Genomic DNA, 17,360 nt, shown 5'->3' with positions numbered 1-17,360 from the left:
CTGCTCGTTCATGCCTCTGCAGGGAACCAGAACGGCCCCCAAGCAAGGTCTATGGAGCACTAGCAGCTAGAGCAGCGGCTCATGAACTAGGGACGCATCCAAAGGCCCCCACGACCGGGCTGGCCCTCCTCGGCTCAGGACCTTCCTACCCAACCAGCAACCTTACTTCCATCCAGTCCAGACCCTGCCCAGCCAATGGCAGAGTTTCCGGCCCCACCCCTTCCTAGCTCCTCCCCGCGCCCTGGCCAATGGGCGCGCGGCTCTCCCCGCCCCGCCCTCTTGCTCTGGGAGGGTTCTGCACGGTCGTACGCGGGTCAACCTGTTGATTAGTCTGGTTTCCTCTCGGTAAGTTCGCAGCCCGGGAGTGGGTTTTCACGGCTCAGTGCTCACCTTTGCCCTTCAGGGAGGGGGCCTTGGCCGGAGCCCAGTGCGGCGCGGAATCCGCGGGAGCGCCCCGGGCCAGGGCACGCGGGGTCGGGGAGGCTCCCGACGGGATTATGGGAGAGCGCGTCCCGCCCCACTCGGATTCGGGACCCTGGGAGTTCCTCGAGCCGCGTCCGGCACCTTTAGTGAGCAGGTAGGTGGTGCAGAGCGTTTGCCCGGGCTGGACAGGAGGAACCTCGGCGTGCTCCCTGCCTCTCCCTGGCCCTGATGACTCCAACGAGGCCTGGCTGCGCGCAACGACCTGTGGCAGTCGCGCCAGAGAGTAGGCCTGCCAGCCCGGAGTACGGTCTGATCCCGGGTCTGGACAGTTGTGGGCAGTGACACCTGTTCAAAACAGCCTCCCTGCACTTGGAGACCTGGGCCCCGCCGGGAATCTAGTTTGAGGCCAGGAGACGTGTCCCTCGGGAGCGTGGATATTTCTTTCCGTGAGCCAGTCGGAAACTCCGTGGAAGTCAGGTCGGAAGCTTTGCTGTCCAGAATACCCCTGCCATCTTCTTTTCTCTGAGATGGGAAAGACGTTTGAGGAAAAGGATGAAAACAAAGGAAAGAAAAAAATGTTCTTTGGATACCGTCAAGCTTTCAAAACCTGAAGGGCGTTTGGCCTTGATCTCTGAACTCAGGTGAATGTCAGTGAGGGTTGCATTAGTGCCAGCCGTGTCTGAGAGATTTATGCTTCAGAGAGCCTAAATGCCGCATCTTCTCACCCTGTAGAAGCGTCCCCAGGCAGTGACCTTGACATAAAGATAGACTTTGTGACTCTCCTGCGGGGCCTCTCTCCTCTGTTAGTCCACGGCAAAAAGTCTGGGTTCAAATCCCACAGGGTCAGTATAGTATCACTTCCTTCTTGCTTGTGATTGTGTCAGAGGACTAGCTGAAAGAACTCTAGGCTGCTCCTGGTAACAGCGAACCTTCAAGAGAACAAATGTGAGGCTCCTCTGCTTTTGGGGGGGCTCCATGCCCCCATCTGTGCCTTCAGGCTGGTGGCCGGACTGCAGAAAATTGCTAGTTTGAGTCCCTCGTCATATCTTTCTAGGTGATCTGGGAAAGGAGGGGCCAAGGTTTCACCAGCCTGTCTGCCCCAGAACTCTCTTTTCATCTCCCGGAGGCTCAACAGACCCTAATCTTACCTCCCTGATCTCCTAACCTTCTATCTGTGGCTCTCCAAAGGAATGTAGCATTTGGTAGTTAGCAGTGCCCGTGATATCGTGAGCCATGGGTCACTAGGCAGAACTGGTATTTCCTCTCACGTGTGGCCGGGGTCTGCACCTGGAGCAGCTACGCTGTCTCCCAGAGGCCCCATACTCAATAAAGAGCACCTGGCTCCCCCTTCTCGCCCTCTCTTCTCTTTTGAACAATACTCTTGGAATCCAGCAACAAGTTGACCTTGTCACAGTGGAGCTCTGAAGTGCTGCTGGCTTTCTGTGACTTCTCCCTGACTTCCTAGTGTAGGCGGTGGCACCTCCCCTGCCCCAGCTTCCAAGAAACAAAGTTTTGTTCTTTTCCCCCACCTCCCGTGTACACAAAGCACCAGGAACATAGCTGCCCAGCCCCACTCTTCAATCGAGGGGCATTTAGGTTGTTTCTAGGTTCTGGCTATGACAAACAAAGCTGCTATGAACATAGTTGAGCACATGTCTTTGTGGCATGATTGAGCATCTTTTGGATATATACTCAAAAGTGGTACTACTGGATCTTGAGGAAGGTTGTTTCCTAATTTTCTGAAAAATCGCCACACTGACATCCAAAGGGGTTGTACCAGCTTGCATTCCCACCAGCAATGCAGAAGTGTTTCCTTTTCCCCACAACCTCTCCAGCATAAGTTGTCATCAGTGGAGAAACACATCTTAAACGTTTGCATCTGCTTTGCATTCTGCTTAGAACTCTTTTCACAGTGAAGGACCGCACAGTTTAGATGCTATCAATCAGAGGGCCTTCCTTGAGCACTCAGTTCAAACAGGGCATTTCCTCCTGGACTTCTGTCCCATTGTCTCATCTGGGGATGTGCTAACTGACCTGTGACCGCTTCCACTCCATAGCACATAGGTTGGATGCATGTGGAGGGCACATAGACCTTGCCTTTCTTAGCCCTGATGGGGAGGATGCTGCATAAGTAATGCTTGCTTGCATTTAAGGCACTTTAAATGTTTACACTCAGGGCCCGGCGGTGGTGGCAGGAGCAGAGGCAGGAGGATCTCTGTGAGTTTGAATCCAGTCTAGTTTACAAGAGCTAGTTCCAGGACAAGCTCCAAAGCTACAGAAAAACCCTATCTCGGGCAATAAAAAAGGTTTACATTTAGGGTGAGTGAAATGGCTCAGCCGGTAAAAGTGCTTGCTGTGTTAGCCTGATGAACCCAAAACGGAAGGGGAGAATCAACTCAGAAACTGTCCTCTGCTTTTTGTGTGTACGCTTGTGACTATGTGCACACACTCACACACCCACCATACACGTACAATAGTAAGTGAATAAGAATTTAAGCTTAAGGGGACTGGAGAGAAGGCTCAGTGGTTAAGAACACTGGCTGCTCTTTCAGAGGTCTGGATTTGAGTCCCAGCAGCCAGATTGCATTTCACGACCATTTGTAACTCAGTTCCAGAGGATGGGATGCCATCTGCTGGCCTCTGAAGGCATGTGGTGCATAGACGTACATGCAGGCAAAACACCCACGCATATAAAATATAAATAAATCTTGGGGCTGGAGAGGTGGCTCAGTACTTAGGAGAGTGCACTGCTATTCAGAGGACTAGAGTTCAGATCCTGGCACCCACGTCTGGCAGCTTACGACTGCCTGTCACTCTAGTTCCAACGCCCTCTTCTGGCCTCCCCAGGCTCCTTCCCTTATGCACATATCCATGCTCATACCCACACATACACATAATTTTTTTAAGTTAATAAAGGAAATCTTTTTTAAAAAAAAGAAGCAAGGAAGTTAAAAAAAAAAAAGCAAAGATTCTAAAAGCTGAGAAAGAATTGCCTTCCTCCGACCCTCTGCCAACTTGTTGCCCTGTGTGATCTTTCTTCCAGTCCATCTCTGTCAGTCCATCCCATCCTTCCCAGGGCCGGAGTCCACTCCAGAAGCTGAGCAGCCATGACATTTGCTGAAGAGAAGACCTATAAGTATATCCGGGACAACCACAGCAACTTTTGCTGTGTTGACGTTTTGGAGATCCTGCCTTACCTGTCCTGCCTCACACCCAGTGACCAGGTGAGCTAGGGAAACTGCAGCTGGCCAGTGCTCTGAGCACAGGGCCATCTCATCCAAGTTCATCCTCTCCCAGCCCTTCTCCCAGACCAAGGCCTCTGAGGCTGCTGCCTGCCCTGCTTTTCATCCTCTCCCAGCCCTTCTCCCAGACCAAGGCCTCTGAGGCTGCTGCCTGCCCTGCTTTTCTGACTGTCAGATCAAGTGTATTAACGGTGGCTTTCCTAACATTGTTGATTTCCTTTTGTTTTTATGTTGCACTCAAGAACTTGACTCCAGATCGGCAGGTTTCCAGGCTCTGGCTCCCTAATTTTTCAGAACCTTCTCTTTGCCTGTTCTTGGATCTTGGTCCTACTTGGTTCTGATTCGTTCTCTCCTAGGATCTTATCTTGGGATAGAGTCTGGAGTGTCAGTTCTGAGGACTCCACCACCACGACTTACTGCGGGCTCCTGCTCTCACCAGCCAGTGAAGTGGTTTATATTTGGACTCTTCTCAGATGGCATAGGCTGCTGTGCTCCCAGCAGCTGCCTGTATGCTGTTGGGGTCTCCCGAGTGCTGTTGTTTTCTGTGCAGTCTCCTGTGCAGACAGTGTTACAGTGTAGGGCTGGGCACTCCGGAGACTCTACTGGCCTCACGCTGCCATCTAGTGTGTAGTAAATATTTCTTGTGGTTTGTCACTTGTTTCTCTCTTCTTCACTTCCTCCTAATCCTCTACCAAGTTTTCTTCCTCCTCCTCTACCAAGTTTTCTTCCTCCTCCTCTCCCTTCCTGTCCTCTTTCCTCCTTTCTCTTTCTTCAAACAAGGTCGTCCTACATGGCCCAGTCTGGTGTCAAACCCGTAATCCTCCTACTTCAGCCTCCCCAGTGTTGAGACTAACAAGCTGATTGATCGTTTTCAAGTGGGAATCCCCATGAATAATTAAAAAAAAAAAAACTACAGCTGCTGTTGTATTTCTACTCTTGCCTGCCTGGCTTCCCATTCTTGGTCCCCTCCCTTTTCTTCTCTGCCCCTTTTCATCCCATTGTTGCTGGGCCCCTTTTCCTTATCAACTTACTCACTCTTCCCTTTGCTTCAGTAGCTGCCTGATTCAAGCTTTGCCCCCTTTGCTGCTTTGCTTCTGCTAAGCCTCTGCCTCTTCATCCGTAAAGTAGGAATGATCATAGCGTTTAATGGGACAATGCCTGCAAACCTAAACATGGCCATCACCTTTTCCTGGCAGCTGCCTTGATAGTTGATTGTGCTTCCTCATTCCATACGTGGGCTACCGCCCTGACCTTGTCCTGACTCTCACCTAGTTTCAGGTAGCTGCCTTCCTCTTGTGGCTTTCTTAGCGTCCCCTTTGCAGTAGCTCTCGTCTGAGTGGAGAAAAGGCTAGGCCACCTGGCCTGAGCAGAGCGGCTGTGCTGTCTTCCAGGATCAACTGCGGGCGTCCTACAAGCAACTAGGGAACCGGGACACACTCTGGGACCTCTTCCATAAGCTCCAGCGTCGGGTTGGCTGGGTAGAGGTCTTCATCCGGGCCCTGAGACTTTGTGAGCTGCCTAGGCTGGCTGAGCAAGTGACTCGAGTGTATCAGAGCTACCTGCCTCCTGGTGAGCATCCTGCCCTTGCCTCCTTCCTGGGCCCCGTCTCCCTCTTCCTTCACCTTGTACCTCCTGCCTTTCTGTCTCCATCGCTCTCCATCATAGGATATACCTGGGTTTAATCCAGCTGAGCCACTCACTAGCTGTGTCCCTTTGGCCATATCCCTTAATTTCTTAGTCAGTCACAGTGAGGCTGATGGCCACATTCCTCATGTATGGCTGCAGTGGATAGACACCCCAGGGTGATGCCTTGAGTGTTAGCTGGGGTTTCATGCCTCCCCTATGCCCGGCCCAAGGCACCTGCTGCCAGTTTTGTAGCTCTGATGTTTGCCTCCCTACTTGGTCCTCGTTTTCTGTCCTGTCTCCTTTCTCTACAATGGAGAGTGCAGAGTCAACACCCAATCGCTCACCCCACTCTTCATTTCTCTTTCCCTCCCCAAGGTTTCTCTGAGAACATCCTGGTTTCTAAGCCCAACACCCAGCTGCCCAGTTGTTCCTTAATTCCTCTTAATGTCCCTGCCAAGTCATGTGGTGGGGTGGGGGAGGCGGTGTTGGTAGTTGTCCCCAAAGAGAAGATCCAGAAAGAAAAGTCAAGCCAATCTTGAACACACGTGTTTGCTTTTCTTTCCCTTTTCCTCCCTTCTTTCCAAGTTGGTGTCTTCATCTGTGGAAGTCAACAGTGCTCTCTCAAATAGAGATGATGACTGTGGTGGGGTCCTAGTTGGGCTGTGGCAAGGGTCAGTTGAGGATGACAGCTGTGAGGGAAAGCCTTGGGACAGAGAGGAGTGACCACCGGCAGTGTGGCTGGGCTCGTGCCCCCCATCTCTCTTGCCACCTTTCCTGTCTTCTCCAGCTGCTCTTCCCCCACCCCTCCTCAGTGATGCTTTCACCCCACATCAGGTCAGTTTTCGGAGTTATTTAAGGGAGACGAGACGCCCCAGAGCTTCCAGGTCTGGTAATAACCAGGACACTTGTGATTCTTTCTGGACATCACTATGTCTTTGTCCTTTAGGGACTTCACTCCGCTCCCTAGTGCCACTGGAGTCACCAGCAATTCCTGGCACTGCTCCAGGCCACAGCATTCCTGACAATGGCTACCAAGAGAAATCAGGCTATCCCAGGCCTGTCCAGGACACCCAGCCACCAAGGTCCCCAGGAGAGGTAGGCTCTCACAGTCCACTTCAAGCTTGCTGCTTTTTGTTTGTTTGATTTTTGTTTTTCGAGACAGGGTTTCTCTGTAGCTCTGGATCCTGTCCTGGAACTCGCTCTTGCAGCAGCCTGACTTCAAACTCACAGAGATCTGCCTGCCTCTGCCTCCCGAGTGCTGGGATTAAAATTGTGCGCCACCATAGCCCGGCCTGTTTTTGTTTATTTAAAGATTTTATTTATATATTATGTATACAGCGTTTTGCAGGCCAGAAGTGGGTACCAGATCTCATTATAGATAGATGTGAGTCACCATGTGGGTGCTGGGAATTGAACTCAGGACCTCTGGAAGAGCAGCCAGTGCTCTTAACCACTGAGCCATCTCTCCAGCCCCCCAGTTTTTGTTTTTCTAAAGCATTTGAGGTCATCCTGGGAGGCTGGATGTAGCTCTCAATTGGTGGAGTTCTTGCCTAGTATACACACAGCCCTGAGTTCATTTTCAGCACCATTTAAACTGGGCATGATGACACACAACTATAAACCTAATGCAGAGGAGAAGCAGGTAGACCAGAAGTTATCTTTAGCTACATAGTAAGTTCAAGGCTAGGGTGAGATACAAAAGACCCTATCTGAAAGAAATAAACAAAAACAGTAACAGCAACAACAAAACCAAGTAGGCACTAGGAACTCAAGACATATTAGGCAAGTAAGTATATTATTGATCAGTTACCCCATGGTATGTACATGTTACCTATGACCAGAAGCAAGGCAAGGGTTCCCAGGGTCCTGGGAACAGGAGCTGAGGCCTATAGGAGATGCATTATAAATATCTGCTGTTCTTTATAAAGATTTGTCAGCTCTTGGAAGAAACAATTTCTTTATTACCATTTCCTCTGTTGCAGAACTCAGAGCAAGTCCCACAGGCCAGCTTCGGGACGGGTGACTCTCTGATGCCCTCGCCCAACCTACAAGCTCTTAGTCCTCAGCCCTCCAGAGAGCATCATGGTCAAGAACCAGAACGGGGTGGTACATCCACAGCAAGTATGCATAGAAAGTGGTACCCTCAGACCTCCCAAGGGAAGGGGAGGGTTACAGTTACCACTTGGCCTTCCTCGGACAGGATGCAGGGTAGGAATAAAGATGCACGTCAGAGAGCATGCATCTGTGTTCGTGTGTGCATGTGTACATGTGTGCATGCGTGAGTAGAGTAGCAGCAGCTTCAAACACAGTCATTTATTAGCACATGGCTCAGCTGGGTAGGTCTTCTGGTCTTGTTGACTTCCTCCCATGCATTCCCTGACATACACATATGCTCTGCTGCTGTCCGTTGACTGGTGCCTCTCTCATCCTCTAGCATGCAAACCTATCCCATGCCGTCAGGGCAAGACTCTGGATAAAAGAGAGGCAGGGCTGTGAGGTATAGGCTCAAAACTGGCCTCATTACTCCTGCTGTGTTTTGTGGTCAAAAAAGTAATAAGGTCAGCCCAGATTCCAAGAACGGATAAACTAGTACAGTTGCACTGGGGACTGTGCTTGTTGTGTAGGTGTGCTATGCGCGAGAGAGAGTTAGGGCCATTTCTGCACTCAGGCAAAAGGGCTGAAGATGGGAGGATAGCATAGGACTAGCTGATGAGGGAGCTCTGAAACCCTGCTATGCACAAGGAGAGCTCTAGTTCCCAGCTGTGGTGGCTACAATCAGAATGGCTCCTGCAAGCTCATATATCTAAGTACCTAGTCCCTAGCTGGTGGAACCATGTAGAAAGAACTAGGAAGAGGTGGGCTTAGAAGTTTGTTTGGGTTTTTTTGTTTGTTTGTTTGTTTGGGTTTTTTTTTTTGTTTTGTTTTTCGAGACAGGGTTTTCTGTGGCTTTGGAGCCTGTCCTGGAACTAGCTCTTGTAGACCAGGCTGGCCTCGAACTCACAGAAATCAACCTGCTTCTGCCTCCCGAGTACTGGGATTAAAGGTGTCCACCACTGCCTGGCAGGCTTAGAGGTTTCAAAAGCTCATGCCATCCCCAGTTAGCTCTCTCTCTCTCCCTCATGCTTGTGGATCACACGTAAGCTCTCAGCTACTGTTCCAACACCATGCCTGCCTGCTGCCATGCTCCCCACTGTGATAGTCATGGACTCTAACCCCCTGGAACTATGCGCCCCAAATTAAGTGATTTCTTCTATAAGTTGTCTTGGTCATGGTGTTGTCATAGCCATAGAAAAGTAACCAAGACCCCAGGAAATCATTGAAGTGTTTCAGCTCCAGAGGAGTCGTCAGTCGGATCAGAACCTGTCGCTCCCCCCAGGACTGTACTCGGTCCACCCTGGCTTTCCAGTCTAGAACGGCTCACCTCTGCTTTCCTGATTCTGTTCTGTTTGTCACTGGTGCCTGGTCAGCCCTTGATACCCTGGAATTGCTGTGTAAACAGTTAAAGGTTGGGGAAAATCATCTTAGTGCTCCCGACTCCTTTCATCCCCAAACAGCCCTCGGTCAACCATTTGTGCTTTGTAATGTCAGCTTGTCACAAGACATTTCTCAGGAAATACTGCTGTGAACCATGGGGGCAGAGGGCACTTCGTTTGTAGTATGTTTGTGATCCCGTGCCAGGAGATTTTGTTAGGTTTAGTGTGAGACAGCAGACATCACTTCTGATGTTCGTCAGCCTTGGCATGTGTATCCTGAGAGTTCTGTGCAGGGTCTCGTGTCATCAGCTTTATGGATGTTACTACCTGCTACTTCCGGATTCCCCAGATCAGGCTCTCTTCCTGGGTCTTTATGCCTGGGGGCATAAACCTGTGGTTTGATTGACTGGTGTTAGTGGTTCTATTGGGCCGTCCTGCTGTCCCCTGCCCTGATTCAGGACTGCTCCTGCTGGAAGGTAGCGGGGGACAGCAGTGAGGGGAATGTCTCAGGGAGAAGAGGCAGAAGTGGGGCAAGAGACAGGTGTCCAGGGTGGAAGGAAAAAAGAATAATTTATAACACGCATCAAGCTTTTGGATGTGAATGAAAGTAGAGGCCATTTTATTTTGGTGATAGGACAGACTAGGGCTCTTTGTCAAGGACTGAGGGCAAGAATCTTCCCCATGAGCCAAAATTGGGAGACCAGAAATGGCAGGGACAGTGTAACCAAGGGCCGGGGGACCTTTCTCTAGCCCTCAACACAAAACAGTCCTTTGAGTTTGTTTCTGTTTCTGTCTCCCTACCTGAAGGTGTTGACTCCATTCCCATACCGCAGCATGGACCTGTGTCTCCCACTGTCTCCTTCCAGCCCCTTCCACGTACTACTCGTAGGACAAGCCACATGCTTGGGGCCACGGGATCTGTTCCATCTTCTGATACCTCCTTGTCTCCCCCTTCCACTGAATTGGCTTATGCAAAGGGAGCTGGTGACCAGGCCATGGCTGCCCCCTGTCTCAGCACTGATGGGGGAGAACTCACCAATTCTATAACTACCAGCTCAGTGCCTTCTACCAAATTGGTAACAACAACTACTGTGTCTTCCAAACTATCCTCCAAGTTGCCGATCAGTTCAAAGCCCACTGCTGCAGTGCCCTCTTCTGTGCTCACCAATACAGCACCATCAAAGTTACCCATCAACTCAGCATATGCTGGCGCAATGCCATCCAAAGTGCCTGCTAGTGTGGCCAAAGCACCTGCCAACATAATGCCACCTAACATGAGCAGCAGCAAAGCCAAGGTGAGTCTTTCTTCCTCCTAGTAGTGACTTAGTCCACTTTGCCAAGACAGCTGACCCTCTGCTCCACCCTCTGACCCTTTTAGTCTTGTGCTGTCTCTGGTCTGGTTCTTCAAGGTGTTCTCCAAGGTGCTGGTGTGTTCAAGCCTCGTCCAGCCCTTACCCCTTGTTTTGCAGGAGGAATGGTAGTCATGAGAACTTCTTAGCATAGACCTTCAGCAGGGTGGGGCATGAGACCACCCCCACTGACGTGTATATTAACTCATTTGGGGCTTTGAGCAGTACCACTTTATAGATGAAGTAGTGAGGAATGAACTTGGTGGCTCATGTGCGCTGTTCTTCATTGGGCAGTGGTCTCAGGCATCTGTCTTGGAGCAGCTACTCCAACCCAGTGACGCATATAGCCACTTTCCCTGTTTATCTGAAGGAACCAAAGTCACAGACCTTTGGATCTTGTGGCTGCCTTGTTGCTCTTGGGCCCAAATAGTGCAAGATCTGTCACACCCCAGCAAGGGCTCCCTAACAGTGACGCTCACAGCAGCTCAGGGAGTGGGAGAGGGCTGCCTTGGTCACTTCCTTCCCAGCTGTGTGTTGACTCCCCAAGAGAGGGTGATTTCAGCTATTATGGGATGCAAGTTCATGCCCTGACCACACAACCTAGCTTGTCTTCCTGTCACCTGAACTCCTTCCACCACTCTCCTTGTGTTTCCAGGAGACCCTAGAGCCTCCAGCAACCACAGGCACCACTAGAGGCAACCTGCCCGGACCAGATAGCAGCTTCAGGAGCTTGCGCTCCACGACTGAGATGAGCAAACCAGGTGTGCTGGTGTCCCAGGTGGATGAGCCATTCTCAGGCTGTTCTCTGGACCTTGCCATCAGCTCCAGCAGCTCCTTCGGCTCAGGACTCAATCATGGGCCGGAAGAGAATGAGTATTCGTCCTTTAGGATCCAGGTGGATGAGAGCCCCAGTGCTGACCTCCTGGAAGGAAGCCCTGGGCCACAAGCCACCCAGGAGCCCCCAGAAGAGAAAGAAGAGCTTTGTGCCAGTTCAGTATCCTGGGCTAAGTGGCTTGGAGCAACCAGTGCACTCTTGGCCGCATTCCTGGCAGTGATGCTGTACCGTAGTAGGCGCCTGGCCCAGTGAGGCCTCAGCTGTGTGTCACTCACTTGCTCAGTTCCGTCAAGCATGTTCTCTAGGCTCGGGCTGGTAGAGGCTGAGTTAGGGGAACCTAGAGATGGTGATTCCTTCAAGCGCTCCGTCCTCTGGGGTAGGGGAGAGACTCTTTCCATCCTAGTTCATGCCATCTTTTGGTCTTTAGGTATTTGAGGCACTGGGTTAGCTCCACCACTTCTGACCTGGCCACACGGCAGTTTAGGATCTCATGCTATGTGCTTCTAAGCAGGTGTCCCCATCAGCCTCATCCCTCTTGGCCCAAGCCTGAAGATCAGGAGGTGTCACTCTGTTGATGGTGCCCCTCGTCCTGCCCAGGCTCTTTGAAACACAAGCACAGGTGTATTGGTGAGAACTCCCATAACATCTTGTGCCTTCCACCAGCAGTCCGGCCTAAGGCCTTGGCACCAGAGCCTGGGAGTAGCAGAGTGGCTGGTCTGTAGGGAGCTTTGAATCCTCTGTCTCTCTACCCCCTCCACAGGCAGGCTTCCCGAAGGGAAGGTCACGTGGTTCCCTATGGACTCCAAGAAAACCAGAAGCAGCTGCCAGGCCTGAGGAAGACCCTGGGAGCCCTCCTCTAGCCTCCTTACCCCCTCCTCTTCACATTTTCCCTCCTGGTCTCCATTCTCTTTGGCTTCCTACACTGGCTGATGGAACACCTAGTGGGCGGAGCTTGGCTGGGCTTGGATTTCAGTTCCATTCTTTCTCTGGCATTAGCCGATGTTTGGCTTCTCTAGTCTTTTTCCCAGGGTAGACAGTGAGCAGCTCTTGCTTTTACTGGGCTCTTCTGAGACTGGAGGATATAGATATTTATATAATGCCTAGCCCAGAGGGTATGACCACCAAGTACTTACCCTCCTGCCCAGCCTGGTCGAACTAAGGTGAGCTTGAGAGGCAGAGTTCAGGTTTGTAATGGCACAGTCTTTGTCTTTAAGAGGACAGCCTTGGCCTACATAGTGTTTCTATGTCTCTCTGGCGCTGAGATCTCTGACAAGGAATAAACCTCTGTGCCTTAATTTTCCCATGTGTGAAATGGGGCGAATATGCATACATATGTGCTAATAGGTTCTAATTTTATCAAGATAAATTAAAAAAAAGTTTATGTGTGCAAATCTTTTGAGTTCTGTATTTCTTAGGGGTTGGATACATGTTATCACTTTCAAATGGAAAGGTGCTAGGGCTTTTGACTGCACAGTTAGAGATAAGGGCTGCATATTCTTTCCTCCATGGGCAAGAAGTTTAGTTACATCTACATCAGACATACAGCGAAGCACACACCTTTAATCCCATCACTCAGGAGGCAGAGGCAGGCAGATCTCTATGAGTTCAAAGCCAGCCTGGTCTACAGAGCGAGTTCCAGGACAGCCAGAGCTACACAGTGAGACCCAACCTCCAGAGAAAGAAAAGAAATCCAGTAAGACGTATTGAGGGTATCCTCATGGGTTCTGTTAAGGTGTCCTTTGCTGGGCAAGGGTTAGGCATGGAGCCAACTTCATCTCTGGGCTCTGTTCTGAACACAAAGCTTAGAGGCATCAGGGCTGGGAGTGGCTGTCACAGTCTTCCCTGCATGCCCTAGGGGAAAATGAACTAATGACCTATACTTTCTGAACTACAAGGTGCACTTCAGCCTGTGCCATGAATCTCGATGTAATTTGTTCCCCTCAAGTCTGCACTGCTTTTTTATCACCTTGGTTTCTTTAATTTTTTTCAATTTTTTTTGGTTTTTCTTGTTGTTATTGTTATTGTTTTGGTTTATTTTGTTTCTGTCAAGACAGGATTTCACTGTATAGTCCTGCCTGTCCTGGAACTTACTCTGACTTTGATCAGAGATCCCCCTGCCTCTGCCTCCCAAGTGCTGAGATTAAAGGCGGGCACCACCACTGCCCGGCTCACCTTTGTTTCCCACCAACTCCTGAACTCCCTACCCTTTCCCAAGTGCCATGCTGGCTGTACTAGTGAATGGTTGGGCGGGGCACTAGCTTTAGTGTGGCCATTCCAGGGTAGCTTTAAAAAGAAATATCTCAATAATACAACACATAGCCCTACAGAGTGTCACCCAGATGGTGAGATTTCAAGCGCAGTAATAGGTCACTAGGCGTCTCTTAGGTCAAGGATGTGTAGGAAGTGTCAAAGGCCTTCCCTGTACTTTGCCTGTTTTGATAACTAGGCCTGCATTTAATGACATCATCATCTCAGCTGGTATCAACTTGGAGGCATCCCAGATGCCAGCTTCAGGAAGAGGAAGGCTTTGGCCAGCGTTAGGTCCCAGGAGTCCTGTGTTTGTTGCTTTTGGGGGCGGTAAGATTCATAGCTGTGTAGAAGGGAAGGTTGGGCCAGGTTACTATCATAGCCATGATCTGGACAAGATGAACCAGAACCCAAGCATCTGTACCCACAGGTGTCTGGGTACACATACTATGGATGTCAGGAAGCAGTTTCCTGACAGAATGATCACTGTTGGCTGGAGGAACCCATGCTTCCTAAGCATCCATGCACAGATGTACCTGCAAAAGATCCAGCCCTGGCCATCTTCTTTCTCTGATAAAGAATTCCCCAAAGCTCAAGAACTATAATGCTCTATCCCCAGCAAGTCCCAATAAGCCCTGTTGTGATGAACTCAGTACAGTGCCACCCTTCACTTCCTTCCCTTGCTAGATGCCCTCATTATGGGACTCAGTCAGAGATGCAAGAGTCACCCATCATGGGTATGCTCCATTACATCAGGGTCCTGTGTCTTACCATGCCACCTCAGGCTTGGCAACCTTTTCTATCAGGTAGAAATTCAAATTCAGTAACATGACCCCTTGTGCCCCGTAGGAATAGAATCACTCAGCCCCTGAGATCCATATTTTCCGTAGATGTACTATCACAGAGCTGATGGCTAAGACACCCTCCTCTAAGGGAAATAGATGGAGGGTTCTTGGTCTAATGTGTCTTTGTCAGAATTTGTTTCTTTCCTTAGAGGATAGACATACGCTCTACTGTGCTCAGTTTTCTGCCTGTATCTCTTTAGCCCAAGGCTACAATGGCTATAGGACCTGTTAAATGTGGTCGCTAAAGAATTAGCCACTGTTTCTGCTAATAACAGCAGCAATATGGTAAGGGCCCCATTTACCATGTATCTTGTTCATGTTCCAGACTCTTTGCCCAACACTTACTATATATTAGGTCGTTTAGTCCTCATGTTGACCTTGTGAAAGAGACACTATCATGGACTCAATTTATAGCTGGCTTGTAAAATGGCAGGAGGAAAGATCAGAGGGGACAATGAACCCTGAACCCCAGATGTGGATTTCCTTATGTCAGTGGACTTCAGCTGACCTGTGTCTATCTGGAGCCAGAACCACATTCAAAGGGAGATTTTTCCCACTGAAACATTCCTGCCCAATATGTCAAGATCTTTTATCTGCTCTAATAGTAAAGTAGCAGTCTGTAATTAATACAGTCTCAGGGATGACATAACTGTTGGAGGGAGCCGCTTGTTGATTCCCGGCTGCTTAGCCCCGAAATAACCACACAAATACTGTATTAATTAAATCACTGCTTGGCCCATTAGCTCTAGCTTCTTATTGGCAAACTCTTACATATTAATTTATCCCATTTCTATTAATCTGTGTATCACCACAAGGTTGTGGCCTAAGAGCAAAATTTCAGCACATCTAACTCTGGTGGGAGATCCATGGTGTCTCTCTGACTCTGCCCTTCTTTCTCCCAGTCCTCCCTGCCTAGCTCTGCTCCACCCTACCCTGCTCTGGTATAAGTTCAAAACAGTTCTTTATTCATTAACCAATAAAAGCAACACATAGACAGAAGGACCTCCCACACCATGTCCCCTTTTTCTGTTTAAACAAAAAGGAAGGCTTTAACTTTAATATAATAAAATTACATATAACAAAACAGGTATCAAGCAAGAATTACAGTTACAATATTTCTATTTATCTTTTATCATAAATAAGGAAAACTATAACTTTCTATCTATTCTTCAACTCCATCAAAGACTCCAGAAGGATATAATATTACCTAAGTAAGCAGGGGGTGCTCTGTAAGCAACTTCCAAAACTCTAGAATTGACAGAGACATTTCTCTGCCTGGACAGTCACCCAAAGTTCTTCTGTACCATTGGGGTATCCATCTTCAGCCTACAGGCCCTATCTAGCAGACTTTTCATGAAGCAGGAAATCTCAAAGACAGGCCTACCTATTTTGGCAGTTTGTCAGTCATTTTCTTCTGTGTCCTGCAGAATGTCTAGCAGATTCTTTCATGAAGCAGGAACCCCGAAGAACTTTGGGTTAGATAATGGACTAAACCTCTGAAATTGTAAGCCACCCAATTAAATATATTCTTTATAAGAGTTGCCATGATCATGGTGTCTTTTCACAGCGATAGAAACCCTAACTAAGATAGGGTCTAAGGACAGAGGTGTGCAGAGCCAGGCCAACCCAAGACTGTCTCAGAGGTTCTGATGTAAGGACAAAGGGAACTTTAGTTCTATATCTGTGTCCAGGAATGGATTTGGCAAGGCTAGTCTGGAGTCTGTGTCTTGAAGGAGTTAAGGTTGGGGTTTCTGGAGAACAAGCTCCTCCCCCTGGGTTGTCTTATCAGTCCTAAGGCAGCTGTGTCTGAAGTATCCCGTGTTCTCTTTGCCAACATTGTCTGACTTAGCTTTCTGCTGACCTTGGCCCCAGAAACAATATAGGAGATGCTGTGCTTCCTTTTCTCTTTTCCTGTTTTCTCCTCTCCTCTCCTCTCCCCTCCCCTCCCCTCCCCTCCCCTCCCCTCTCCTCTCCTCTCCTCTCCTCCCCTCTCTCCTCCTCCTCCTCCTCCTCCTCCTCCTCCTCCTTCTTCTTCTTCTCTCTCTCTCTCTCTCTCTCTCTCTCTCTCTCTCTCTCTCTCTTTTGAAACAGGATCTCTCTACATAGTCCTGTCTTGGAACTCACTATGTAGACCAGGATGACCGTAAACTCACAGAGATCTGCCTACCTCTGCCTCCCAAGTGCTGGGATCAAAAGGTGTGCATCACCACACTCAGCTGGTCTACTTATTAATAAACTTGCTTGATATAAGAAAAGGTTTGTGAACAAGGCACAGTGGTGAATGTTTTGTACTCAGGAGGCAGAGGCAGGTGGATCTCTAAGTTTGAGGATAGTGTGGTTTATAGAGAGAGTTCTAGGACCCCAAGGGCTACACAGAGAAACCCTGTCTCAAACACACCACCCTCAGAAAAGAAAAGGTTTGTGCAAGACCTCCCGATTTCAGCTTTTATCTTCTCTATCTTTCTCATCCCCTGGTATCTCCTCATCAGCACCCTGTCACTGAAAAATGGCCTGCTGGTCTAGATCACACAGGGACCAGACAAAAATTCAACCAGAAGCCTCTGTACTGGCTTCTGGTAACCTTTCACGTGGCTCCTCCCCTTGATCACTTCCCTCTTTATTATCTCCATACTTATGTTTTCACCCTGTCTTTTAAATGTTTTATTTACTGAACTTTCCCCTATACCCAAACAAAATGTTCCACATAAGCTCTCCCAACGGTCCTCACCCTACAACCGCCCCATTTGCTCTGGTTGTTACTGATACATCAGCAAAAGGAACTTTTAGATGCTGTGAGAAAGTCTGGCTATGAGGGACCTCCATCCCTTTCACCCAGGCCAGAGAGAATCTTTACGTTAGTTCTCCACCCGCTTTCAATGTTCTCTAGCTTCCTGCTGCTGCTGCTGCAGCTGCTGGACCAGTTTGGTGCAGCACTCTTGGCAATGGGACTAGTCACTGTCCTAAATCAACTCCAAACTCCGTTCCTTTTTTTTTTTTTTTTTTTTTTTGTTTTTTTTTTTTGTTTTTTGAGACAGGGTTTCTCTGTAGCTTTGGAGCCTGTCCTGGCACTAGCTCTTGTAGACCAGGCTGGCCTCGAACACCCCGTTGCTTTCATGGGCTCACTCTAGCTCTCTCACGACTCCTCCCCAAGCCTCTAACTCCCTGGACTATCTTAATTTCACTCCAGCCAAATCATCTCCTTACAGCTAAGTGACAGACAGATGACCTCCTCTTCAGCAACCTGGAAATAAATCATCTCCTTACAGCTAAGTGACAGATGACCGACCTCCTCTACAGCAACCTGGAGATAAAGCCCTCTG

The 17,360-nt window shown here is 49.3% G+C and overlaps 1 protein-coding gene across 7 annotated transcripts; it reads left to right on the top strand.

The window, feature by feature from the left end:
- The first annotated feature begins 292 nt into the window (after window positions 1–292).
- Mavs (mitochondrial antiviral signaling protein) lies at window positions 293–12,339 on the top strand. Of its 7 annotated transcripts, none has more exons than XM_041670879.1 (7): window positions 293–345; window positions 3,467–3,647; window positions 5,057–5,234; window positions 6,238–6,386; window positions 7,274–7,499; window positions 9,572–10,059; window positions 10,769–12,339. In XM_041670879.1, exons 2-7 carry the CDS (start codon window positions 3,531–3,533, stop codon window positions 11,198–11,200), a joined length of 1,590 nt encoding a protein of 529 aa, XP_041526813.1. In that variant the 5' UTR covers window positions 293–345; window positions 3,467–3,530; the 3' UTR covers window positions 11,201–12,339. The 7 variants fall into 7 exon arrangements, with proteins under 7 accessions (XP_041526813.1, XP_041526814.1, XP_041526816.1 ...); XM_041670880.1 differs by having other exon boundaries at window positions 318–345; window positions 3,500–3,647; XM_041670882.1 differs by lacking the exon at window positions 293–345 and adding an exon at window positions 352–577 and having other exon boundaries at window positions 3,500–3,647; window positions 7,274–7,412.
- The last annotated feature ends 5,021 nt before the right edge of the window (window positions 12,340–17,360 follow it).

Source organism: Microtus oregoni, unplaced genomic scaffold (genome assembly GCF_018167655.1).
Source record: "Microtus oregoni isolate MIOR12 unplaced genomic scaffold, Mior012 000020F_ref0000438, whole genome shotgun sequence".
In the NCBI taxonomy this organism is placed as follows: Eukaryota; Metazoa; Chordata; class Mammalia; order Rodentia; family Cricetidae; genus Microtus; species Microtus oregoni.
This window is presented reverse-complemented; position numbering and strand designations above follow the sequence as displayed.

Coding starts and splice junctions, on each gene's coding strand:
- Mavs (XM_041670879.1), top strand. CDS start 3,531: ATGACATTTGCTGAAGAGAAGACCTATAAGTATATCCGGGACAACCAC. Junction 3,648..5,056: donor GCCTCACACCCAGTGACCAG/GTGAGCTAGGGA, acceptor GCTGTCTTCCAG/GATCAACTGCGGGCGTCCTA. Junction 6,387..7,273: donor CACCAAGGTCCCCAGGAGAG/GTAGGCTCTCAC, acceptor CCTCTGTTGCAG/AACTCAGAGCAAGTCCCACA.